Source organism: Rhinoraja longicauda, chromosome 5 (assembly GCF_053455715.1).
Source record: "Rhinoraja longicauda isolate Sanriku21f chromosome 5, sRhiLon1.1, whole genome shotgun sequence".
Classification (NCBI taxonomy): Eukaryota; Metazoa; Chordata; class Chondrichthyes; order Rajiformes; family Arhynchobatidae; genus Rhinoraja; species Rhinoraja longicauda.
Genome location: NC_135957.1, coordinates 22,228,010 through 22,255,856, shown reverse-complemented (window position 1 = coordinate 22,255,856; position 27,847 = coordinate 22,228,010). Strand labels below are relative to the sequence as shown.

The following is a 27,847-nucleotide window of genomic DNA, read 5'->3' as shown; positions in this document are numbered from 1 at the left end:
CCACTAGTTTGCAATTTTCCCCACTTAACAAATCTCACTCACATCTAATTACCCTGTGAGAACCCTCAATGTTTGTTTAAATCAAATCATCCTTACTCTTAAATACAGGGGATACACACCTAGCTTGTTGAATTAATTCTCATAAGACAATCAGACATTGAGTATTAGTCAAGGAAAGCTTTTCTAAAATGCTTCCAATGCACTACATCCTTCCTTAAGGAGTCCAGTACTGAACTCAGTACTCCAGCTGTGTAATCAATGTCTGAAGCATAATTTCCCTACTTCTGTAATTGATGAATTTTATTAGCTTTCATAATTATTCATTGTACTTGTATAAGTGCTTTGCAAATCATCCACTAGGTTACTTGAACCATCTGCAATCTCTCACCATTTGGATAATATGCTTTCTAATTTTTCTTGCCAAAGTATTTTCCTATATTATACTCTTTTGTCCATGCACTTAATCTATTGGTATTCCATTTTAATTTACTTCACAACTTTCTTTGGCCATAGACAGCAATCAGTACTTCATCTAAGTCATTTATACTAATTGTAAGGATCCCCATCAGTGATTTCTGTGGTGCACCATGTATTCCTTCATGTCAACCAGAAAACAACTCATTTGTCAATTGTTTCCTGTTTGCCACCCAATTATCAACCTCTATCAATGTCACCACCTACACCATGAGCCTTAATTTCCCATAACAAACTCTGATGTGGCAAGCCAAGGACAGGAAATGCTGTGTTTTGGAGTAAACAAATCACAGTGCTGATAGGTATTAAATTCCAAGATTTTGATTCAGTGACAATGTCAAACTGAATGGTATTTGCTATAAAATAACAATGAAACACTAGTTAATTTGGGTGTAGATTATTAACAGACAAAACAGCCAATAATCAAGTTTGAAAATGAATTTAGATTTAATGTCATTGGAAATAAAATGAGACAATGAAAGTACTGACAAATTAAATGTTTATACAACATGTATAATTTATAAATAATTCAATGCATAAATTAGAAAAAATAGAAAGCTAATAACCTGCAGACTATATGCTTCTAAAAGATTTTCATGTAAATTACACCAAAATGATTTCTTCATATTTGGTCAAAGCTAAGCAGGAAGTTTTAAGGCACACTGTTAAAGACCATTTCCTAGGCTTCAGACATGTAATGGGTCATTTAGAATGGATCCATCCCTGATAGGGCCAACTTCACTAGATAGAAACATGGGACCCACAATGGTACAGCCATCTCCCCTTTCTCAGTGTGGTACAGGATAGGGCACTATGAAAAAAGGTCTACCCTACACCCCCTGTGAGAACAGAATAGATTGTATAATATTACAGCCCTCTGCAGCCACAGTGCGAGTACAGATTGTACTTTATAGTGTTAAAAGTCCTAAATCTAGTACCAGTGTGTCAGATGTCTAGATTGGAGAGAAACATGGGTCACAAATTTAGTCATATATATATCTTGGTGCATCTTTTCCCATTCTCAGTATAGAGCCTCGCTGCTGGAAACATAACATAGCAATTCCCATGCTATTAGTCTTTAACTACACTCTTTTCAAGCAAAATTTTGTAGTGAGAGCAGAGCCATGGGAAAATAGTGGATCCCTAAAATCTTTTAATAAAGAACGTAAGGCATCTATTATGTACTTAAGTTAAACTTTCCTAAAAGGGAACACTTAAGGATAAAGACAGTGTACTGAAGAATGATGTCACGCACAAGACCCATATTACTGATCGGATATTGATCACCTGATCCAATTGATTTTTAACTCTAGTGTTAAGTACTAAAGTCAATGTTCTATTTATTCACATGTCACTGAAGGATTCAAATTACAACATTTAAAATAAATTAATACTTACAAAATATATTTTTCTGTAAGTTTTTGAGAACCAAAACATGTAAGCATCAAGTAAAAGCTAAAATCCATCCCTGGGAATTAAACAATAAAAGGGTTTTTCCTTAAAAAAAATGAGATTTTCATTCATACATAGACCAGTTCTCGATTCTGGCTCCGCTTCCCTGATACAGCATTTTCTTTGTTACTTTCTGTCTGGTGCTCATGCGTTTCCAGACTATTATAATCACACTGCAATGGTTTAGGATAGCTGTAAGGGTAGCCATTATCATCAAAAAATCTCCGGAATGTAAACTCGTAGAAGGCATGTTCTGGATGCTTCCCATTCTGATACCAGCCATTGAGCGTGTCATTGACATTTTCTCCATCATTACCTTCACTCCACAATTTGTCAGGATCCACGGGATCAAAATTGGACGTATCTGTTGGGTGAGTTATCTTTGGAATGTACGGAGCTGACTGATGCCGGATGTCATTGGAGAAATCGATTTGCCTGAAAAACGGATGGGCTTTTATTTCATCTGTGCCGTTCATTCCAAGCCTGTCTTCAGGGCCTCGACAGAGTTTGATAATGAGATCAGATGCCTCAGGGCTAAGTTTAGCCTGGGGTGGGATGTGAAGTGTTGTCTGCCAATTTATGACCTTTGTGACAATAGACAATAATTAAAACCATAAGACAACCATTCCAAAAAAATTAACCTGCATTTAAATACATTTTACTAATGGACAAACATATTTAACACTTGAGCCTGTGCCACCATTCACATAGATCATGGCAATTTAAAAATCGATTAGAAACCCATTGAATGCGCTCCCATTCCGGCATCTGCACTTATTTTCGACATTTATTCTAGAACGAATAACCATTTCTGTCCATTTTGTAGCTTATATAGAGATAGAAACATACCTTAATCTGGGTCTCCAATGGAGCTTGTGCTAAGAAAGGAGGCTGTCCCACCAACATTTCATAAAGAATGACACCAACACTCCACCAATCACACAACTGGGTGTAACCTGCAAGCCAGAAATTAATATAATTACAAATTAATTAAATATTAACAAAGTTACCAAGATTTATTATTCATAACACATGATGAGCATTTGAAGGCACTGGGCCTGTACTCACTGGAGTTTAGAAGGATGAGGGAGAACCTCATTGAAATATTCCAAATGGTGAAAAGCTTGGATAGAGTGGGCTTGGATAGAGTGGACGTGGAGAGAATATTTCTACTAGTGGAAGAGTCTAGGACCAGAGGTCATTGCCTCAGAATTAAAGGATGTTACGTTAGGAAGGAGATGAGGAATTTCTTTAGTCAGAGGGTGGTGAATCTAGAATTCTTTGCCACAAAAGGTTGCGGAAGCCAAGTCAATGGATATTTTTACGGCAGAGATAGATTCTTGATTAGTACAGGTGTCAGGGGTTAAGGGAAGAAGGCAGGAGAATGGTGTTAGGAGCAAGAGATAGATCAGCCATGATTGAATGACGGAGTAGGCTTGATTGGCCGAATGCCCTAATTCAGCTCCTATCCTTTACTGACCCATAAAATCTGGTTTTGTTTTTGAGGTTAAGAATATCTTTGACAACCACATCTTAAAAGACTAGTTACAATTCTAAGTTATAACACTTGATTTTGAACTCCTTTGGCTTAATTCCTAGTTTATACTATTTAGAGATTTTGTTGGCCATTCTAAATAAACGATGATTGAAAACAACTGAATAACCTTTCAGTTTTTGGATTTAAAATATTCAGCCCGTTATGTCAGTTGCGCAAGATGTAGATATAATCTAATTGCCTTCTATAAGTTTTACCAGTTAAGGAAATGCAACAGAGGGATGTGAGACAAGAAGAAAACAGAAACATTTGAAATACACAAGACCTAATGCGACTTCAGGGAATACAATGGCTTTTGTATGAAACAAACTAAAGCTGAAAGGGACCAATTCAAAGTAATATGAGCCTCGCCACGAATCTTAGTCTTGGAAAAACAGTATAAGCTTCACTTGTAATATTACTGCTGAAAAATAACTGCAGGTGCTGGTACAAATCGAAGGTATCACAAAATGCAGGAGTAACTCAGCAGGTCAGGCAGCATCTAGGAGAGGGAATGGGTGACGTTTTGGGTCGAGACCCTTCTTCAGACTGATGTCAGGTGGGCGGGACAAAGAAAGGATATAGGTGGAGACAGGAAGACAGGGAGAACTGGGAAGGGGGAGAGGGGGGGAAAAAGAGAGAGACAGAGGAATTATCTAAAGTTGGAGAAGTCAATGTTCATACCGTTGGGCTGCAAGCTGCGCAAGCGAAATATGAGGTGCTGTTCCTCCAATTTCCCGGTGGGCCTCATTATGGCACTGGAGGAGGCCCATGAAAGAAAGGTCAGACTGGGAGTGGGAGGGGGTAGTTGAAGTGCTCAGCCACCGGGAGATCAAATTGGTTAAGGCGGACTGAGCGAAGGTGTTGAGCGAAACGATCGCTGAGCCTGCGTTTGGTCTCGCCGATGTAGAGAAATTGACATCTAGAGCAGCGGATACAATAGATGAGGTTGGAGGAGGTGCAGGTGAACCTCTGTCTCACCTGGAAAGACTGTTTGGGTCCTTGGATGGAGTTGAGGGGGGAGGTAAAGGGACAGGTGTTGCATCTCCTGTGGTTGCAGGGGAAAGTGCCCGGGGAGGGGGTGGTTTGGGTAGGAAGGGACGAGTGGACCAGGGAGTTACTGAGGGAACAGTCTCTGCGGAATGCAGAAAGGGGTGGAGATGGGAAGATGTGGCCAGAAGTGGGGTCCCGTTCGAGGTGACAGAAATGTTGGAGGATGATTTGTTGGATATGCTGGCTGATGGGGTGGAAGGTAAGGACAAGGGGGATTCTGTCTTTGTTACGAATGGGGGGAAGGGGGAGCAAGAGCGGAGCTGCGGGATATAGAGGATGCCCTAGTGAGAGCCTCATCTATAATGGGAGAGGGGAAGCCCTGTTTCCTGAAGAATGAGGACATCTCTGATGCCCTAGTGTGGAACACCTCATCCCGGGCGCATATGCAGCGTAGACGGAAGAATTGGGAGTAGGGGATAGACTTTTTGCAGGAGTCAGGGTGGGAAGAGGTGTAGTCCAGATAGCTGTGTGAGTCAGTGGATTTGTAGTAGATGTCAGTCACTAGTCTGTCTCCTGTGATGGAGATGGTGAGGTCCAGAAACGGTAGGGAGATGTCGGAGATAGTCCAAGTATATTTAAGAGCAGGATGGAAATTGGTGGTGAAATGTATGAAGTCAGTGAGTTCCGCACGGGCACAGGAGGTAGCACCAATGCAGTCTTCAATGTAGCGGAGGTAGAGTTCGGGGATTGTTCGACGTACCCGACAAAGAGGCAGGCATAGCTGGGGCCTATGCGAGTGCCCATAGCTATGCCTCTGGTTTGGAGGAAGTGGGAGGAGTCAAAGGAGAAGTTGTTAAGGGTAAGAACCAGCTCTGCCAGGCGGAGGAGAGTGTTAGTAGATGGGGATTGGCTGGTTCTACGGTTGAGGAAGAAATGGAGGGCTTCAAGATCATCCTTGTGGGGATGGATGTGTAGAGTGACTGGACATCCATGGTAAAGAGAGAGTGGGGGCCTGGAAACCGGAAGTTATCGAGGAGACGGAGAACATGTGAGGTGTCTTGGATGTAGGTGGGGAGGGATTTGACCAGGGGGGATAGGATGGAGTCGAGGTAAGTGGAAATAAATTCGGTGGGACATGAACAGGCATAAACAATGGGTCTGCTAGGACAGTTCTGTTTATGGATTTTAGGTAGAAGGTAAAATTGGGACGTGCGGGGCTGGGGAACGATAAGGTTGGAGGCATTAGAGGGTAGAGCGCCGGAATTGGTGAGGTCAGTGATGGTGTTGATGACTAAGGTCTGGTGCTCGTCGGTGGGGTCATGGTCCAAAGATAAGTAGGAGGTGTCCGAGAGTTGTCGACTGGCCTCGGTCTGGTAGAGGTCAGCACGCCAGACTACCACAGCACCTCCCTTGTCAGCGGGTTTGATGACTAAGTCAGGGTTGTTGCAGAGTGAGTGGAGGGCTGAACGTTCAGGAGGGGAGAGGTTAGAGTGAGTCACAAGACTGTGACTGTGGGTGATTGAATTAACATTTTGTTCAAGATGGCCGCGCCGTTGTGTTTGGCTGCCTGCCACTGTATGTTTCTTTTTTTTCCTAGTCAGATGTGCAGCACTTTGGTCAACGTGGGTTGTTTTTAAATGTGCTATACAAATAAATTGACTTGACTTGACAAGAGGCTAGAATTAGAGAGCTCAAGCACCTCAGGGATTTGTCGATGTTGAGATAGATACAGAGGTTAGCAGAAAATGATGAATCGCTTTTAAAAAATCAATCTGTGGTAAATTTTGAGCCAATTATAGCAATGATGGGTGAGAGAAGCACAGAGCAAGTTAGGATCTATAGAGTAGTGTCAAGACAATTCAGCAGTGGACAGTAAAGGGGTTACTGTAATGAGGAAAATATTTTTTTTACTCTGAATGCAATCAAAGCTCACTTAAACAGAACTTGTTAACTTTACCTGTACGGAGCAATACTTCTGGTGCAATGTAATTTGGTGTGCCCACCAGGGAATGTGCCAAGCAGCGCTGATGTTGCCGAGCTGCTCTTCGCTCCAGTGGTTTTAGTCTCTCTGCACACTTACAGCTCTTGGGATCACCCCATTCATTACTGAAATCCATACTGTCCTGCCGAGGATGGTCACCTGGGTAAATTATGGAAACCCATTAAAAATCATACAAGGATCTGCAAGGACAGCAATGAACAAGACACAATAAATTCTAGCACTAAATTACCCCCCTTTTGACTCCACCATTTCAGAGATATTGGATGATCAATGACATTCAACCATACAGCTAGTGGGAACACCTGAAAGAACACTCATCCTTAGGCAAGTTGGGCCATGCTGCATGACTCTAACATGATTACTAAGCACTCATCCTTGATCTGGAAACAGCTTTTCTTTCAAATCGAAAGTGATCACACTCATCTATAAGCAAAAAAACAAATTTGGAGGAACTCAGCGAGTCAGGTAACGTCGATGGAGGGAAATGGTCAGACAACATTTCAGGTCATAACAATAATTCCTAATTTGGAACATAAAATGTGCTGGGGATAAGTAAATCAAAGGTAGTGATGAAGAAGTTGAGCTACTGCAATTTCTTGCTTTTCTGTAAAGAAATTGCAAGTCAAAGCTTTTCCAGAGAAATCTACAGTTTGCTGGAGGACATCAACAGGTGTCTGGAGATGCAGAGGCTTGCCTTGTCTGGTTAATTTTACCAAAGAATAAAATGGTGCAATATGTTGATCTGTGTCCCATGTCCAAAGGACAAGAATCAAATCAGTGGTCCCTAACTATAGCTTAGGAATGTTCCTATAACCAGTTGGTAGGCAAGTATGAATGCTATTGTGCCCATGGAACTGTTACACCAGACCTGATAGCGAATTCTAAGCATTACAAAATATTGCATTTTCTGTGAATGCTCTCACTGCAGTACAACACATTTTACTATAGCTAATTAAAGTTGGAACAGTTGATTCATATATAAACTCATTTTTATGATGGACACCTGGATTGTACTAGTGGTTGTTCGAACTTTTGACAACAAGAACATGATTTACTCTGCTTGCAGAATGAAATTCTGGGCGGCACGGTAGCGCAGCAGTAGAGTTGCTGCTTTACAGCGAATGCAGCGCCGGAGACTCAGGTTCGATCCTGACTACGGGTGCTGTACTGTAAGGAGTTTGTACGTTCTCCCCGTGACCTGCGTGGGTTTTCTCCGAGATCTTCGGTTTCCTCCCACACTCCAAAGACGTACAGGTATGTAGGTTAATTGGCTGGGTAAATGTAAAAATTGTCCCTAAAATTGTGTAGGATAGTGTTAATGTACGGGGATCGCTGGGCGGCACGGACTTGGAGGGCCGAAAAGGCCTGTTTCCGGCTGTATATATATGATATGATATGATTGCAGATTATAGACAAATTTGTGAAAAATAAATAAATTTCAGGACTTCAGTCTCCTTTTACATGATAGTCAGAGGAGCCACAGTTTACGACAAGTGATCAATGTCAAGTCACATGACTCATTCTATATTCTCTCCACTCATTCTTTTTCAATTCAATCCAAACTCAATGATCCATTCAGTCCCAACAGATACTCAAAGCGCAGACCTGGTGCTTTATTCAGACTCCCCACCACAACTGGCAGAGACCTGTGTGCCTAACTTCAGCTTCTATCAACTCCAGATTATCTGGTATATGACTATCATGATAAAATCATACATTTCCCCTAGGAGCTATTTAAAAGAAACCCACAAGGCTGACATTGTTCAAAAGATAAAGTTGACAATGAGATGAAGCATGCTCTCTTCACGGGTCTACAAACACCAAGACAATAACACCATGATACATGCAATCTTTTGGATAATTGTGGAACATTTGATCACCATAATAAAGCACTGCTCGAGGATGGGTCAGAAGATAAAGTACTCTACAAAGGTTTGCATATTAAAAAGTATGTTACACAATTTCATACAAGACTGCAGATTCCAGAATCTAGAGCAAAAAATCAAACTGCTGGAGGAACACTCCGGGGAAAAGGAACCACCCACGTTTTGGGTCGAGACCCTGCACCATGACTGAGAGTGGAGAGGGAAGGTAATTCGTTAAAAGAGGTGGGGACAGACAGGGGCCAGTAGGTCACAGTTGGATTGAGGAGGAGTGAAGGATAGCAGTTGAGACTTTTACTTATTAATTATTTATAGGGAAGCTAAAGAAACAAAGGTGAAGATTAGGTTACCTTGATTAAAGTGAATCAGGTGGGAGGAGCCTCATGTTCTGCATAAATTCAGCATGAAGTAGTTAAACAGAATAGTTTGTGCAGTTCCTTTTTTTCATAGAAGTCTCATTTTGGGATCACATACACGTACTAAACACTGAGAATATTGTATTTAACTACATAGCTACTCTGCCTAGCACCCAAAGGTTATACACTTCACCAGTCTCATTCCCCAATCTCTGCACTTCCTCACAGCAGTAGAGGAGAAAAGATGAGCAGCAGAGCAGGAAATGAAGAGAGAGTCAGGAAATTACCCCTGGTCCTGCTGGTCACAAAAGAGCTACTTAGACTTAACTACTTTTGTCTGTAACTCACATAATTTTGCACATCTCCATCAGGTCCCCTCAGCCTCCTCTAGTCCAAGTAAAACAACCCTGGTCAATCCAGTCTCTCTTCATAACTTAAAACATTCCACCCCAGGTATTATTCCAGTAAATCCTCTCTACACTCTACAGTGCAATCACGTCCTTTCCACTCTATGGCAACCAGAACTACATGCAATATTTCAGCTGTGGCCTAAGTGGAGGATGATAAATGACAGAGTAAAGGACAGGGAAGAAGTTTGGAGATAAGCTCGAAGGTGGAGGTACATGATAAAGTCAAAAAAGAGGGGACATAAGTTACAAATAGAAAACATTTCTGTAATCATTTGTTGATTTTTGATGGCCAAATGGGGTTATTAATAAGAAATTACAAACTCTATTGTGTATACTCTAAAAATGCTGGGAATCATTACAGTGTTAGTTTTGGAATAAGTGTCACCATCTAAGTATTGGACATTATTTCAATATTCCTGCGTGTCACCCATGGTTATCACATACTGGGCCATTACTGCTGGATTCATTAATCACACTATACCTGGGCATGTAGCCAGTTAATTACAATGGGGTTAGGGAAAGTCATTGATTGATTACTATTATTCTTGCTGCCTCCACGTATAGATGACTCAATCTGACAAAATTAAGAATCTCTCTCTCTCTCGGGTTTGACCTTTTTCTACTACCATGCGAAATTGTATTATGATGCCTACTGTTGGCGATGAAGAGGTAGAGATTCTGTAACTGTCATCTAGATTAACAAATTTCCGACTGTAATGTTCTTTCAAGTTATAATCAGATTGAATAGAGCAGTGATTATTTTTTCCTAATTGCAGCAGAATTTCCTAAACATATGTAAATAAATATCACTTACCACTTTGGTAATATTTGGAATCATGGGTCCATCGGAAACCTGTGCACAGCCCAAAGTCAGTGAGTTTTATGTGGCCATCTCGATCAATCAGGATGTTATCTGGCTTAATGTCCCTGTGAATGAAGCCCATTTTGTGGACACTTTCCACGGCACAGGTCAGTTCAGCAATGTAGAATTGTGCTAAAGGTTCTGGGAAAATGCCCATTCTTATAAGGAGGCTCATCATGTCCCCTCCTGGAATGTAGTCCATCACAAAGTAAAGGTTGTCTCGATCCTGGAATGAATAATAGAGTCGAACCACCCACTCATTGTCAGCTTCTGCCAAGATGTCCCGCTCGGCTTTCACATGAGCAACTTGATTTCGCAGCAACACATCTTTCTTCCTCAGCGTCTTCATGGCATACAACGCATTGGTATCTACTTTCCGAGCTAGACAGACTTCTCCAAACGCACCTATCCCCAAGGTCTTGATCTTTACAAACATGGACTTATCCATCTTCGCCCTTTTTAAGCGAATATAATTAGACTCTTTCTGGCACAACATCTTGCGCATCTGGTCTTGGGCATCTTTTGACAATCCAACCTATAATTGAATAAACCAAAGGCAGACTTTCTTTTTACAACAAACCCTTTTGGTTGCAATCGCCGATTGCAGAGAATATTTAGAACAGAAAAGCATATTAAATGAAAATGTAACAAGAAAAATGCAGATCTGAAATGAAAACAGAAATGGTGTAAATACTTAGCTGTTTAGACATTTGTGGAAAGATAAACAAAAATAATTTCCAGGTCTGAGACCTTCTGTAGGGTCTGAGTGTTTCTAGCCATATAAGCAAGAATAAATATCTCCTGATTAACAATGTGCTGTGTTTTACACACCAGGCCAAGACTGAGAATAATCGTTAAGTCAAGTAAGTTTGAGTGTGGGTGGTAACACGATGAAGTGCGCATGGATGTATTTCACTCATAATTTTACATGAATTTTATCCTTATTTTTTACAGTTTACTATAACTGCTTTTGTCCATATGTTTATCTACGGGAACTTTCCCTTAACACGTCACAATCCCACTGCTGTCTGGGGGAGCTTTTTGTTTGTACATTAACAACTGCAATTCCTACAATGATATAACTACACTTCTAAACGATTACATTTCTTGAGAAGTTCTCTTTTCGAGCACAAACCAGAGATGGGACTTTTAACTGTATGGTCAGAGAAAGATTTTTTCAATTATTTTCGTTTGATTTGTCAGGAAATAACAAATAGTCAATCAACATCCTCTACACAATAAAATAAACTTCATAGACATGGGATAAGAACGGAGAATCCAGTAACAACATGCATTTACAGAAATAGTACATCTAGGAAGCACATATTCCTATGAGATTTGAAAGGGTAGATGCAGAATGTTTCCTGTGGCTAGGGTGTCTAGAACCAGGAGTCACTATGCTAAAATAAGGGGACAACCATTCAGGAATAAGATGAGCGTAGGCAAATGACTTCTTGTAACTTTCTATCCCAGAGAGTTGTGGAAGCTGAATAATTGATTATTCAAGACAGAGATTCATAGATATTAAGGGAATCAAAGGATATCAGGATCTTTCAAGAAATTAGCACTAAAATAAAAGACCACACATGGTCTTATTGAATGGTGGAGCAGGCACAAAGAGCTAAATGACTTACTCACACTTCTGCTACTCAGGCTCCAAGTAAACAGCAATGAATCTCACAGCACAAGCTTTTGTAATTTGAGGGGTCATGTTTATGCTGACACTTCCTGGGAAAAAAAATGTCCATTGCTCTTGGCTCCTCAGTTAATTCATCAGTCTGAAGCAGGGTCCCGACCCGAAACATCACCCATTCCTTCTCTCCAGAGATGCTGTCTGTCCCACTGAGTTATTTCAGCTTTTTGTGTCTTTGCCTTGCAGGTTTGTCTTTTTATGTATATCCTTGTTAAGTTACTAAGGAACTTACTTGCACCATGTTTTCAGTCAGTGCAGAACAAAGTAGTGCTGTTGAGTATATATTACATCCCAGTTAATTTGCTCGAATTCCTTTAACTGAATTAATGGTTATTTTCTTGTGAAAGCAAATACATTCTGATCTTAGAAGCAAAGTGGACATAGGCTTAAATTGTTTTCTGATGTAGCCCCACACATAATCTTGGAAAACACCAGTAGACCAGACAACTGTGGAAAGAGAAAAAGCTAATGCTTTCGGTTGAAGACCCTTTGTCCAAACTGGAGAAGAGAAAAAACAAGTTAATTTTAAGTTGCAGAGAAGGTGGGGGAGAGATGGTAGAACAAAGCACTATCTAATCTCTGACATGAGAGACATTGTAATGGGCACTGTAACCTCTCTCCCACTTACGTCTCAGTGTCTCTTACAACTATTATTCAACCTAGAGGAGTATTGATTCATGAGATGGAGGAGACAGATCTCTTCTTTGACATTACATGAAATCTGATGTCAATTTTGAAGACTACCAGGGTCAGTTCTGCCCACCTATACGTCACTGTGCCATCAACTCTGGTGGGTCAAACCAGCTGATGTATTTTTGAGAAGTTTGCATGGAGCAATAAATCCAGGACCAATTGATCACCAAGATGCAGGGTGATCAATTCAGTTTTGTCTGGATTATGTTCCAATATAGTAGTTTTAATACAACAATAGCTTTCAGAGGACAAACACACGTCAAGTGCATTGTTTATGGTCTGGAGTCAGATAAAGGCTGGACTGGTCGGAGAAGCACATTTTCTCTTTGAAGGATATTAATGAACCAGGTTATTTGTTTTACAATAATCTTGTAGTTTCAGGATCATGTTGCTAAAGCTTGATTTTTTAAATCATTTCAGATCATTTAATTAACAATTTAAATATGTCTGCAGCCATGGTGTAATCTGAATTTGTATCACTGAGGTGAGAATCTAGATCTCCAGTTTACTAGCCAGATAACTGACACATGGTGGTGAATAATTGTGAATGTGAATGCAGAGATCCAGTTCCTGGAAAAGCAACCTTTCCAGTTAGCACCATTGTTTCAACACAGAAGTGGGAATGTTTAACATTCCACATTAGAGTTTGAATCCATTGAAGGAAGACAGGAATGGATTAATAGTTACTGATATCCTTCCTTGTGTGGCATGTACTGCAAGAAGAAAAAAATGTATATTTAGTACTCTGGCAAGTTTCCATCTCCCTTGGACCTTTCTGTAAAAGAAAATTATAAAAAGAATGAGCTACGTTTAATAATAATATATTCCTTTATTTGTCCCACATCGGGGGAATTTGCAGTGTTACAGCAGCAAAGTGGATAGCAAGAGACATTCATTATAAATAAAAATAAAGATAAGGATAAATTGTCATCATTTACTGTGTTATTCCTTTACTGTTACTGTTGACTGGTCTGCTGGGAGTAGCGCTGGTTGTGCAGTCTCACAGCAGCGGGAAGGAAGGACCTCCGATATCTCTCCTTCACGCACTTGGGGTGAAGGAGTCTGTCACTGAAGGAGCTACTCAGTTCAGTGACAGTGTCCTGCATGGGGTGGAAGTTGTTGTCCAGCAGCGATGTTATCTTTGTCATCATCCTCCTCTCTCCCACCGCCTGTACTGAGTCGAGGGGGCAACTCAGGACAGACCTGGCCTTCCTGATTACAAAGCATTTCACAAAACATCAGGTTTTCTCCCAAAGACACATTACTACCTCAAAATAAATTTGCAGTCACTGTTGTAGAGAATGTTATAATCAGGCTCCACAAGCAATAATTATATAGCAATCAGATAACCAGTTATAATTTCATATCAGGACACCATGAAAAAACTCCTCTGTTCTTCTTCAAGCAGTATCTGGGAATGTTTAGATCCACCATAGACCAAATCAATTTAACCACCGATCAGAAGCACGACGCTGAGGTGACAGCTAGAATTCTCTCCTCAGATCTCTGCTGTGGAACTTATATGTATAAACATTTTAGTTTCTTACTAGTTTCTCAGACCTAGGACTAATTAGCTTTTATCAGTCAATATTTGCGATTGGGTCAATGCCTTACAAAAGCTGGAACAAAAATAGCATGAATGAGTAAGCAACACAGCTGCTTCACCATTGACCCTGGTGGCTGCCAGGAGGACATTGGCTACAAATGAATGGTGCCCAAATGAAAGAAATTTTATTCTGACATCAGAAAGAGTACATTGCTTACCCTCGACATTTCGTTCTCGAGTTGTTTTTTGCGATGCAACCTCTGCTGATGAGACTTGAGCACATTCTCCACATGTTGTTCCATGAAGAATTTGAATGCCTGCGAGGAGTAAATCTGAATTTGTGACTCTCTACGCTCCTCATCCTTTTTGTTTTTCCGCACAGGGACAGGCGACGTTGTAATCTGTTTCTTTTCCTTCTCTGTAGCATCAAGCCGTTCCCCATATTCAATGACCTTCTCAGGCTCGTCCTCTTCTAAACTATGCGAAAATAAAGTGGAAGGTTTTGCTGTCTGCTCATCTTTGCTGACTTTAGCTATGGAATCATAAAGTGGTGCAGGCTGATTCTGCTGAAGCAAGTGCTTTGGATATGGTGGAGGTGGAGGCTGATAACTTGGAGCTTCACCCAAACTAGAACCCTCGGGAACTGGAGCAGCCTGCTGCATCCAGGGAGGGTGAGTGGGGGCAAGTGCAGTCTGCAGTTCAGGTTTCTGAACACGAGTGCTTTTCACAGGCTGCAGAATGGGTGCAGGCGTAATGGCAGTAACAGTGGTAGCAGATTGTTGTGAGTTGGAATGAGCCTGTCGGCTGGATAAAAGGTGATTATTGAAAGAATTTGATCTTACAGGTGCATTCATATTTTGGGAAGGATGCCAGTTAGTCGTCTCTGGAGTGCAAACCACAGACTGGGGCGTTGGAGGCGGCTGTGGCCAAGAAGATGCCATCCCAGCCACGCTGATGTTATAAAGATCCAAGTTCTGGCTGTTTCTGTTCGGCACCATGACAGACTGCGAAACATTCCCATTCAAGTTGCTGCTGTAGGTGGAAGCAGCAGCACCCCCTGCTTGCATTTGTAAGGCACTTGGGCTTTGCCGACTAGCCTGAGAGTGAGGGTAAGGAGGTGGCTGACGAGTCACAGGATTCCCACCCATCACATTTTGATGAGGCACAAAGTGTCCACCCATGGGTCCATCTGCCTGTGTAGATCCATTCTGATGTCCCGTTCTGCCTGTAGGGTAGTTGTGTTTAGTAGAGGTGGTGTTTTGCATAATTATAGGTTGTCTACCAAGTGGAATGGGACTTATTCCTCGCTGGCCTTGGGGTGGCGGATTCATCATGGAGGCAGCACCATGGTTGGAGGGTGGGAATCCATCTTGCCAGGCTCCTTGCGGCACTGGAGATATCCGCGTGATCATGTACTCCATGTTTCCAGAGAACCGTTTTGGTTGCTGGCTCCCCTCCCATGAGGCTGGGGGAGGAGTGGTGCCACGTGGGGGAGGAGTCTGCCCTCGAGGGGGAGGTGGAGGTGGAGTTACACTTCTCACTGGAAGTGAAGGTGGGGGATTTGCTCTCTGAGAGTTCACTGCTCCCAAAGACCCCTGTCCATTCCCTGGATGACTCTGAGTATACGCAGTCATTCCAGAACTTGAAGACAGTGGCCGACCCATTTCTAACTGAGAGATTGGGCTTTCTGCACGATATCCCATGCCCTCCATCAATGATGGACCATGGCGCTGTGCAACCAACGATTCTTTTGAACCCTTCCAACTTGGTCTCCTATTTACTGTTTGCTGAACAGCATTGGATCCTGTTAGGAAATATGACAGAAACATAAAACTATAGAAAGGTAAAGTTCTTTCAGTAATTTAAATAGCAATAATTGTTATTATTTCTCAATTTAACTGAGAAGACAGAAAAAAATCCTTGACTGCTCCAGCAGATTCAGTAGCTAGGAATGATAACATTCTTTAAACTGGATTGATTGCTCTTCATAATAAGTTTTCTGGTCTCTGATATTATGATGTTCTTGCACTATATGTGCAGTTGAAGCACAGGAATATCACAAATATATTAAAAGATTAAAATATAAGTAACTAGCTGTTGTGCACACTATGTGGCACTGATGCTAAACTACACTGAACAGCTGACAATTTCGCTCAAAGCCACAGTGATCTGTACATCTGTAGCCAAACAAACGCACCATTCCTACAATAGCCTGGTAGATTAAAGATTTTGTTTAAAAAAAATACAGGAATGCATTAAATATCCCAACAACAGAAATGAAATTTTAACAAGCCCCAATCAGAGCAACCACTTAAAATGACCCAAAACTAGACGAATATAAATGGATTATGTTGCTGCAACAGAAACCAACAGTCCAGACTGTGAACAATAGAAAGAGACTTAAATGATATCTTAGCACTTAGGGTCATCTAAGACTTCAGCGATGCATACCTGATGCCTTCATGCTTGCATTCACTGGTCTTGCAGCTGCAGCGACCATCTGCTCTCGCCTGGTATCCTGATAACTCATCTTACTGATGTATTCAATAGCAGCCTCTATACTACGACTGTTGGTCTGCTTGAGAGCTCGCACTACCATGTCCTACAAAGGATCAAATGCAGATACAAAAAAACATACATCATCTTAAGCAGCATCATATTTTCTACAATTATAAAATCACAATGTTTCACATCAGTTATTTTAACATTTAACACATTTAGCAGCAGGTTCCACAGATAAAATAATAAGTATGAGCACACAAAAATGACTGTCACATACAACTCAGGGTCTCACTCGAGGCATAATTTTGTTTTCATTTATACGCAAGTGGAATTTGCCTTCCCATCCTTTGTTATTATATATTGGAACAAAAGAGAATCTCACAGTATCTTCAAAGCAACATCACTTAACACATTTTGCTACAAAAATGGTTATTTGTGCATTATAAGTGAAACTATCAAGATCACACACAATTACAATGCCTATTAAGTTTACATATATCATCTTTGCATTGAAATTAAAAAAACACCCACCCTACTTATTCATAAAAGTCTAAAATACCATTGATGGCTTATGTTTTTGCCACTTCCTTATCCTGACAGCATTCCAAGTAATATCACTGTTTAAAAATTGCTTCTCGAGTTCAGCCAGGAACTTTTACCAGCTTATATCTGGATCCTTTTGCCTTTGAAATATTGCTCAAGGTTAATCCTCTTTATTCCATTCTAGGCAAATAAATGAGTTATATACAAAGATACTTCATGTAAGCTGAAGTTTCTTTTTCACATAACCAATTGTTGGAATATAGATCAACTTCACTGCCCTTCTCTGTATTGTTCCTAGCTCTCAAATCTTTCTTTTCTGCTTCAGTGACCAGAAGTGGACACACAAATGTAAGTTTAACCTGAGCTGCCTACTGAATTAAATCTGATAAACTCAGTTGTGTGATGCAGGTATAACTACAAGTTATGAATGTTTCATTTACAATTCTTTTGCAATAGCATATTTGGGGGATGTGTTCTGAACCACTTATTTTCCACCAAGGAATCTCTGAGGTTGTGTGGCAACCATTATTTGTGGAAATATGAAAACATTTCTGGAAGATGATTAAAAAAAATATAGGACTTTCTAACTTCCAAAATTCCATCACTGCTTAGGAATGTCAATGCAGACTCTCAAAAATTGTGGAAAGGGATTTTTTTTGTGAAGCTACTTTCAAAGTTAGTACCTTTTAAATCAACAACAAACAGTTCTACTCCCTGGCAATAGATTATTGATAACTCTTTCAGTGTAAAACTCTCTGCACCATTAGTGGAACTAGGACATAGAGCCACTGGAGAAAGCGCGAAAACGACCCATAAGATTGGAGCCATAAATACAAAGGATTGAAAAAAGAAAACTAAGGCTGGCTGGTAGAGTTCTTTAAAGTTAGCATGTAAGATTTGATTGTTGAGACAGAGTAAGCGGTTCTTTGTGCAGGGATGAGAAATACTAGTGACTGTCATTATGATTATAAAGAAATCAAAAATAATTCATAAGACCTTCAGTACCCATAAAGTAGCGAAAGTGTGGAATTTGATATTACAGGAGTGGTTGAGGGGAAAAGTGAGACTAGTTTCTGGGATACCTATACAAAAATATCTTTGCTGGGGATGAATATTAAGTATTGAAAGTAATGTAAGAAAATAACTGCAGATGCTAGTACAAATCAAAGGTATTTATTTCACAAAATGCTGGAGTCAGGCAGCATATTGAAAGTAATATAATTATTAAAGAAAAATATTTGGGGGGAAAATTACATACTGGAAATAACTATATCAATGATAGGAAAGAAAAAATAGCCTGGGAAATGAAATAAATGAGTCCATGGAAACTTGGATACAGATTAGACATAATCCTTAAAAAAAGTAATGCCGCAAAAAACCTTGGTTTATTCAGAAATTAAAGAAACACTGGAAAAAGAAATGAAAAAAATCTTACAAATTTTGCGGATGGGAAAATGATAAAAGATAGAAAAAATGAAGAGCACAGCGGAGGATTCTGAAAATGGGCACAACCTTCAGAATTAGGCCATTTGGGAGTGAAACCAGGAAGCATTCTTTCAACAGAAAAATAAATTTTCAAGACTGAAACAGTTATAGCATTAAATCCAGGTAAAAGGGATTAAGATACAGGTTTCCCTCTAACTGAATGGTATGAAAAGCTCAAAGAAATGAATGCTTTCCCTGTACTTGAAAGTCATTGGTAGCCATGTTCTATTAAGTTTTATCATTTTTGAGCTAACAATGTTGTCTAGCTCAAAGATCACAAAGGGTACTTTTTAAAGATTCCTCTGAACTCTCCAGCAGAGTCAACACTCAGGCTGTTTAGGAAGTGATTCAAAAATCTACTGCAACATTAATTAGATAATAAATATGAACTAACTAATTGATGGGCTCATGATAGACATTCTCTTCACTTCAAATTTCACAAATTATATTTTGTGTTGTGCAGTGTTTACCAGTTTCCAAACATGCACCCAATGATACTCCCTAGTGTAAATATCCTTATTTTGCAGATGGAGACTGCAGTCCTTCATAGGCCACTGGATGCAAATCAATTTAATTTGCACGTACCATTGCAAACTCCTCATAAAAGCAATATTGCAAAGTCTACTTTTACTTTACTAAGACCTGGATTTCACCAAGCCACACCATTAAATCACCTATGTAAACAGAGAGCATGTCACTGAATGCCAACAGTTAGGAAGGAAACCAAATGGCCAGTTGAGCCTATACCAGCTAGTAGTTTACTAGTTGCACTCCTTTGCCCTCTTCCTAAAATGTTGCCACTTCTTTTCTCTCAAATAATTAGCAGCTCCCTTCCTAATGCTACAATTCAATTACCTGTTGCAAAAAACATTTTTTCTGTCCTTTTTTTTGCCAATCACTTTAATTCCTTGGTTCTTTCAATGAGAACAGCATCTGTCTACACCCTTCATAATTTGAAATACATTTATTTCTCTTTAAAACCTGCTCTAAAGAGAAAAGCCTCAGCTTCTCCAGTCTATACATATAGGCAAAGCTTTTTAAACTAGACATCATTTTAGTGAGTTTCTTCCACATACTCTCCAAATTCTTTCCACAGTGCTGGCCATATTCAAAACCATATTCAAGAAAATTGAATCAGGATCAAGGCATTTTCGCTTTGTCAAGAAGAGCCATGTGAGAAATTTATTCAAGAGTCCAGCATTGTAAGCTTACTCGGTTTACTTTGTTTAATACTTCTTCGAATTCCAACAAACCCTTGAGATATTCCCAATTAAGATTCCCAATTGTACAACTTTTCTTTAAATCTGGCATCAACAGAAACATGACTGGCACTGAAAGGGTTCTATAAACCTGGACTCAACCCTGACACCCCAAACAACTTCAGACCAATCTCCAACCTACCCTTTCTGTCCAAAATTTTGGAACGCGCTGTAGCTTCTCAACTCAAACATCACCTCTCTACCAATAACCTGTATGAAACATTCCAATCCGGATTCCGCTCCAACCACAGTACTGAAACTGCACTCCTCAAAATCACCAACGACCTTTTCCTCTGACGCTGGCAACCTCAACATTCTCATCCTACTCGACCTCAGCGCCGCCTTTGACACCATCAATCACTCCATCCTCCTCACCCAACTTGAAACCACCTTTAACATCACCGGCACTGCCCTATCCTGGATCAAATCATACCTCTCCGACAGGCACCAGTTCATCTCCATTAATAACTGCAAATCCCCCACCGCTCCCCTCCCCCAAGGTGTCCCCCAAGGTTCAGTTCTCGGCCCCCTCCTTCTTCATCCTGTACCTGTTCAAGGTTCAGTTCTTGGTCCCCTCCTCTTCATCCTGTACCTGTTCCCCCTTGGTCAATTAATCCGCCGTCATGGTCTCAATTTCCACTGCCTCGCCGATGATATCCAGCTCCTCATCTCCACCAAATCAATCTCCACCACCACACACTCTATCCTGACAAACTGCATCACTGAAATAAAATCTTGGCTTCAAATCAATTTCCTCAACCTGCGACAAATCTGAAATCATCATCATTGGACCAAAAACGCACACCAAATCCACCCACAACTTCACCCTCAACATTGATGGTTTCCCAGTATCCACCTCCCCTCACATCCGGAATCTTGGAATCATCTTTGATCAAACCCTCTCCTTCGACAAACACATCAAACACATCACCAAGACAGCCTTCTTCCACCTCAAAAACATCGCCCGTCTCTGTCCGTCCCTATCCTCCACAGCTGCAGAAACCCTCATCCACGCCTTCATCACCTCCCGTCTGGACTACTGTAACAGCCTCTCTATGATTCACCCTCAAAAATCATCAATAAACTCCAATACATCCAGAACTCCGCTGCCCGTCTACTCACCCACTCCCCGACCCGTGACCATATCACCCCTGTCCTTTACAAGCTCCACTGGCTCCCCATCCCCCAGAGAATCCAATACAAAATCCTCATGACCTACAAAGCCCTCCATAACCTGGCCCCATTCTACCTGACTGACCTCCTCCACAGACACACTCCCACCTGTACCCTCCGCTCTGCTGCTGCTAACCTCCTGTCCCCCCCCATCCGGACCAAACTCAGATCCTGGGGGGACAGGGCTTTCTCCATCACTGCTCCCACCCTCTGGAATTCACTACCTCAAACCATCAGAGACTCCTCTTCACTCACCACATTCAAAACATCACTGAAGTCTCACCTGTTCAAAACTGCCTTCAACCACTGACCGTCACCTCACCTTATTTGTCCTTTTCTGTTCGTTTACTTATTTATTTATTTTTTTCTATGTTTTAGTAAACCCTGTAAAGCGCCTTTGAGTTTTTAGAAAAGCGCTATACAAATGTAATGCATTATTATTATTATTATTATTATAAAGAGTTCAATTATTTCCAGAAATACCATTGCCAATTAATGATGTTTACTTAATGCTAATGCATCGTCAGATTATCAACATCCTGCACTCAGCATTTATAAATCATAAATAGGACATGTCTCATTCCTTCTTCTCCTGCTCCCATTGGGCAGAATCTTGAAAGCCCACACCACCAGACTCAGGATCAGCTTCTTCCCCTCTGTTATCAGGCATCAGAATGGTCCTACTATAAGCTAGGGTGCTGTCCAATTCACTTCTACCCATTGTGGACATCGGACTTTGTCAATGGAAGTGATGTGCTACAAAGCTGAGAACTATATTCTGCACTCTGTATCTTCCCCTTTGCTCTACTTACTGTACTTGAGGTTGACTTGATTTATTTATGCATGGTATTATCAGATTTGATTGGATGGCATTAAAAAAAAGCTTTTCACTGTACATGTGACAATAGTAAAACTAAATCTATTATGGTCAAATTTAGCTTGAAGACATTTGCCCATTTTGTCTAAATAGTTCCTTCAAATAATCAGATTTTTTTTGCAGCTTAACATACTGCAAAATGCGAGTTAATAACAGGCAATGGGGCATCTAGGAATCTAGTGAAGAGTAAGACCATGAAGGAGAGTGAATTAAAGTCAAATCAGGTAAAGAAAGAAGTTTAATTAATAACTAATTAATAACAGGCAATGGGGCATGTTATCTAGGAATCTAGTGAAGAGTAAGACCAAGAAGGAGAGTGAATTAAAGTCAAATCAGGTAAAGAAAGAAGTCTTTTTAAAAAAAAGGAAAGACTGGATTTAGTGAGAATGTTAAAAAGGAGAAAGGAAAAGTAAAACAAAATGTGATTTAAAAAAAATGTCTAGAAATAATTCACTAAATATGGAAATGAGATCGAACGTTTAAAATTGTTACTTCCTAATTGCAAATCCAGCTAATTCTTTACAACAGGGCAAAGTCAAGATGTTATCTTAAAAGCAAGTGGTGAAGTCCAAGAAAACCAGCAGCAAGATTCATAATTGATGATCTGCAACAAAATCCTTTCAATTTGTATGTTAATAATGCATTGTTAACAGACTACTATTTTCCCCTCAAGTTATCCAAATGATATCAGCTTAAAATGTAAAATGCTTCCATATGTAATAGTAATAGTTTGCAAAGCATCAGAGGACTAAATCCACGTTTTATTTAAATTTCTCTCACCTCATCAAATCCTGCAGTCACCAAATCCTGTAACATCTGCTTGTTTACATCAGCAGATCCACGAACTGATGAACTGTACTCATTTGAAAATGGCAGCAAAGAATTTCGGATCTCTTGTAAAGCTTTTTGGTGAGTCACAAATTTAAGAGCATTCCGTCCTTGTTGTCGTGAATCTTCCGTGCTCAATTTCATCATATTTTGATCAGTACTTCCAGCATCTCCTGATGGTTTAGGCAAATGTCTGAGACTCTCCCGGATTTCCTGCAACATTTGCCTGCTACTCCCAGAAAAGTTGCTGGCAGGGAATGTTTTTGGTCTCATTTGTCTATGTCCATCAAGCTTATCCCCCCTCTTCATGAACGCGTCAGATAAAACCAAGCAGTCTTGGCTCATTTACATGAACTTAAATGTCAGCAGGTTACAGAAGGCCAATTTGTGTGTTAGATATCCAAGAATATTAGTCACGTATTGTTCTGCACATCTGTTATCACAAAAACCAGTAATCTGGAATTTAAAAGAAACACTTGTTACCATGATGAAAACAAACCCCCCCATATAAGATTCACCATATCATACAGTAACTATTTGAGCTAAAGGGTCAATAATGGAAAATTTGGAAGTCAAAGCTCCCTCGTATGATAAATAAATATGATTCCTAAATGCCAGCAAATTCTTCATTCTTCTCACAAAGTTCCTCCTCTTTGGAAATATGTCAATAGATTATCTGTGTTTCACACTATCTTCCTGCATCTTCTCCCCAAGATCAACTTATATGAAAGAGGTCAAGGGGATTCAATCTAGGGCAATACTTGACTGCAGGTTCAGTACTATATCAGTGAACCAGCAAAAAAAGTTTGATCCCAGAAAACTCGTTATTTGTAGCATTTTATCAAAGAAATGTTACTGCGGTAATTGATGTTAAGTTAATCGTTGGCTGGAAATTGGAGATTGAACGTTAAGATGTTAAGGGATATAGGACAAAGGACATTACGTGGAGTCTATGTCAGAGTACAGCCGTAAAGGTTGGATGAGTTTGAGATTTTAAATAGCCTATTTCTATTCCTATTGTAAGTATTTTCTACACTGATTTAATACACCAAACAGCTTGGAGGGCCTTATATATTATTGAATTAAGAATCTCGATCTAGTATGTGATGGTCATCATGAACTCATCAGAATGTCGTAAAACTTATCTGATTGACAAGACGCTACATATCCGAGTGACTCATTCCTGACACCTCAAACCCTTTCCACCACCTCCAAGCCACATCAGGAATGTGATAGAACATTCCCCACTGTGTGATTGAATGCAGCTCCGCATGTTGCGAGAAGCTCAAATGCCTTCAAGACAAAGCACCTCACTTAATTGGTACCACATCCACAATCCTGAACGCTCCCTCCCCCACCACCAGCACTAAGTAGTTGCAGTCCAGGCTACTCCAACAGAACCCCCCAAATTCTAGTGCTCGAGTACTCTGCCGGTAAGTGGTGGAAGCAGATACAATGACAACATTTGGGAAGCATATGGACAAATGTGAATGGGTGGGGAATAGAGGGCCATAGACAATGTATAGGCAGATGTTCAATTTAAATTAGAATCATGGCCGCATAGATATTGTGGGCCAAAATGAGTGTTCCTGTGCTGCACTGTTGTATGTTTGAATGTCCTTGAAGAAAGGGCAATTATGAATGTTAGTTCTGAGATACAATTAACAAATATTAATTTGTAATACGATTAATTTCCACACATTTTGTCCAGCACTTCATCAGGTCCTCCACTAATGGTAAAACAAGACTTGAGAACAGGCATAGGGTATTGGTTTAGCATAGTCACGTATACTGAAATACAGTGAAAAACTTTGTTTCATGTGCTATCCAGTCAATTTTGGATGAGGAAACAAATTTGTTTAATTGGGTTCATTCGAGCAATATTGCGAATATTATGGAAATTCAATGAAAACACAATGACATAAAATATGTTTCCCTATTGCTCTCTAAATTACCCAGGCAACAAAGTTCATTCTCATAGTTGGGTCTTTTTTTAATGTTTTCTCTCTTTCAGTAAAATTGAGATCTTGACTTGCATTATACTCAGACTGAAGGATCCCAACCTGAAACATTACCCATCCATGTTCTCCAGAGATGCTGCCTGACCCACCGAGTTACTCCAGCACTTTGTCTTTTTTTGTAAACTAACATCTGCAGTTCCTTATGTCTTGCATTATAATTGATGTTTTAAAAAATACTGCAAGGAATCGGAGATTCCCACATAACATGTAGCAAGGTGTGGATTAACACTAAACTGGTCATCAAAAGAGAGAAATAGAAATCAAAATTAAGAAAATGCAAAGCTGCTTATGTTACAAACTATTTAATACTAAACAGACAACGTGAAACAGAGAAAAAGTCCACACAAGTGCTCGCTTGAGATGTTTATTGGAAAGATTTGGAAAATAAATGAAAAAGGTTTAAGATTAACATTACATTAGTCAGCCCAAATTGGTTCAGTACCATAGAGCTTTGGTTACATGTTCATTAGAGCAGTTGAGATTGTTCACACTTCAGAGAAAATGAAGGGGAGAAATAATAGAAGTGTGTATAATTACAGAAGGTTCTCAGAGAGTATGATAAATCGTTTCTGCGAGATAATTTTAAATAAATCGAATACAAACTTAAGTTAAGTGGCAAATAAGCAGTAGTAGAGATGGAATTACCCAATAGTGATATGGAATGCACTGCTTCAAAGGGTAGAGGAAGCAAGTCGCTACAGTAACTATCAAAAGTGAACTAGATAAATACCCGAAATGGCCCATTACGTGGAAAGAGAACGGAGTGGAACTGATTTTAAAACTTTCAGTCGACACAGAGACAATGGGCCGAGTGGCCTCCCTTCATAATCCATGATTCAGGACAAGTGCGCAGCTGCACCAGCTCGGCAAGTCAAGGAAGCCGATGCTGCCCTTTATTTACATGGCTCACAAACTAGCACTGGCTCGCCGATACCCGCGCCTGCAACCGGGCTTTGGCGAGCACGCCCAGGCCTGCAGCGTCCGCGGTCTCCCGTCCCTTCCTGCCCGGGATCCCGCACCCACCCACCCACCCACGGCCATTTTGGCCTCTGCTCTGTTCTTCTTGCCAACTCATCGCACCGCACGCCTCCAGCGCTGGGCCGGCCAGGCGACGCACTCCCCCTCAGCCGGGTAGTAGGCGGCGAGGGGAAGCCGTCTCCGGCTCAACTCCTCCTTTTACCTCTGCCGCAGTTCTCCTTCCACTCAGCCTCACCCCGCCTGCCTCCACAATGGCCGCTTCGCTTCTCTTCTGCAGCCGACGGGCCGCTCGCGAGAGCGGGGAGCGGGATCGGGTCTCGGCGGCTCGTCGCCCTCGCAGCCAGTGGAGCCCTCGTCAGGCCGGGAGGACTCACTCATTCATCCCAACAATCTCAAACTACTTCATGTGCTGATGCACATTTATCCAAGTGCATGTCTGGTTAAATCTGTGCTAACCATCCTACCACAACTGGAGAGCAGTCCTGAACTACTATCTACCTCACTGGAGACTCTCAGACTATCTGTGACCGGATTGTACTGGCTTTATCTTGCACTGTGCATATTCCCTTTATCATGTATCTGGACACTGTGGATGGCTCGATTGTAATCATGTATTATTGTATCATGTTTATTGTCTTTCTGTTGACTGGTTAGCACGCAACAAAAGCTTTTCACTGTACCTTGGCGCATGTGACAATAAACTAAATTAAACTCATACAAGTTAGATACAGCACAATGCATTAATGAAAGGGTGCTGCGGAGTAGGTGGTTTTTTAGACACAAAATGCTGGAGTATTTTATGCTAGGAAAGGTTTGTGGATTTGAAATCTGGTCTGAAATAATCTGAAGGGTCTCGACCCGAAAGGTCACCCATTCCTTCTATCCAGAGATGCTCCCCACCATCAAAGGGATTTATCAGAATCACTGCCTCAAAAAGGCAGCTAGCATAATCAGAGACCCACATCACCCTGTGGCCACACACTCCTTTCACCACTGCCATCGGCAAGAAGATACAGGAGCCTGAAAACTAACTTCCAGGATCAAGAACAGCTTCTTCTCTACGCCCATTTGGCTATTAAACACTACAACCTCAAATAAGTAAAGATCCAATGGAACTAATCAAACAGCAGCAGCAAAATTACCCGCCATCCAACACATATTTCCAATTAACATGTTATCATGTTGCTGATTCTGCATAGCTGAAATTTTTTGCATTTAGCTGACCTTGAAAGTCTTGAGCATATGCTCCATCTCGAAAAAACTTCAATTAATAAAGCACCTTTATCAATTCAAATGCAAAGCCGGAAGTACACACTGCTAGTTGGAGAGTTCATTCCTCTCTGAAGACCATGGCTCATCATCTTTCCCAATAACACCTCTAACAATGTGAAATTACCAACTTATTCCAATATGCCCAGATAATTGTAAACAAAGAGGTATACATACTTCTGAGGCTCATTCATTTTGCAATCAGTACCTGATCTGGCCCAAAATACCTATCCTTACAATCACATCCACAATTTTCTCCATCTGCAACCTCTCCAGATTTCAAATTCACAATAGACAATATGCAAACCTTTCCTGGCATAGAAAAACTGCTGGAAGAAGTCAGGAGGTCTGGGAAGATCTGTGGAGAGAAATGGACAGATGGCAATTTAAGCAAAAAAAGGGAGACAAGAGATTGTAGATGCTGGAATATTGAACGAAAAAAGGAGAGGTGGAAATGGGTGAATGAGTTGTTTCCATCGACCCACCACCCCCTCCCTCTGGTTCTACATTTCTGCATCACTCCTCACCTTTCTTTATAAGACTCCACCATGTTTTTTGTCTTCTCTACTTCACCTCCAGCCTTTGAGATCTTTCTCACCCTTCTTTCTCCCACCTGACGCATCTGCCAATCAACCCCCTCACCTGGATCTACCTAACCAACCTTTGCATTCAACTTTCTGGCTATCTTCCCTCTATTCTACTCTTGAAGGGTCCCAACCCAAAATGTAATCTATTCATTTCCCTCCACAGATGCCAAGATCCTCCAGCAGTTCATTTTTTTTCTCTCTCGACTTTAGCATCTGCCGTCTCTTATCTCCTCTTTCTACTTTCCCAGGCTTTGAGCACCAGCACTCCCATTTGCTTGGAATTGTCCCACTTAAGAGCCAGGGCAGCAAATTCTGGAACTTCCTAAATCTGAACAGGTCGTCCCCAGGTTACAGCAGGGGTAACAGTGTGATGAACAATTTGCAAGTCAGAAATATGGCTGGAAAATGAGTTCCCACAGGTAAAGAT

At 40.8% G+C, this 27,847-nt stretch overlaps 1 protein-coding gene across 1 annotated transcript; it reads right to left on the bottom strand.

The window, feature by feature from the left end:
* Nucleotides 1-935: 935 nt before the first annotated feature.
* Nucleotides 936-25,859, bottom strand: lats1 (large tumor suppressor kinase 1). Its single transcript, XM_078399051.1, has 8 exons — nucleotides 25,767-25,859; nucleotides 22,518-23,021; nucleotides 16,350-16,500; nucleotides 14,117-15,702; nucleotides 9,919-10,501; nucleotides 6,411-6,593; nucleotides 2,776-2,882; nucleotides 936-2,510 (listed from the first exon to the last, which is right to left on the bottom strand). The coding sequence occupies exons 2-8, from the start codon at nucleotides 22,908-22,910 to the stop codon at nucleotides 1,995-1,997; spliced, it is 3,519 nt and encodes a 1,172-aa protein (XP_078255177.1). The 5' UTR covers nucleotides 22,911-23,021; nucleotides 25,767-25,859; the 3' UTR covers nucleotides 936-1,994.
* Nucleotides 25,860-27,847: the final 1,988 nt, after the last annotated feature.

Coding starts and splice junctions, on each gene's coding strand:
- lats1 (XM_078399051.1), bottom strand. CDS start 22,910: ATGAGCCAAGACTGCTTGGTTTTATCTGACGCGTTCATGAAGAGGGGG. Junction 16,501..22,517: donor TGACTGCAGGATTTGATGAG/GTGAGAGAAATT, acceptor GATCCTTTGTAG/GACATGGTAGTGCGAGCTCT. Junction 2,883..6,410: donor AGAAGTATTGCTCCGTACAG/GTAAAGTTAACA, acceptor TCTGGCTTGCAG/GTTACACCCAGTTGTGTGAT.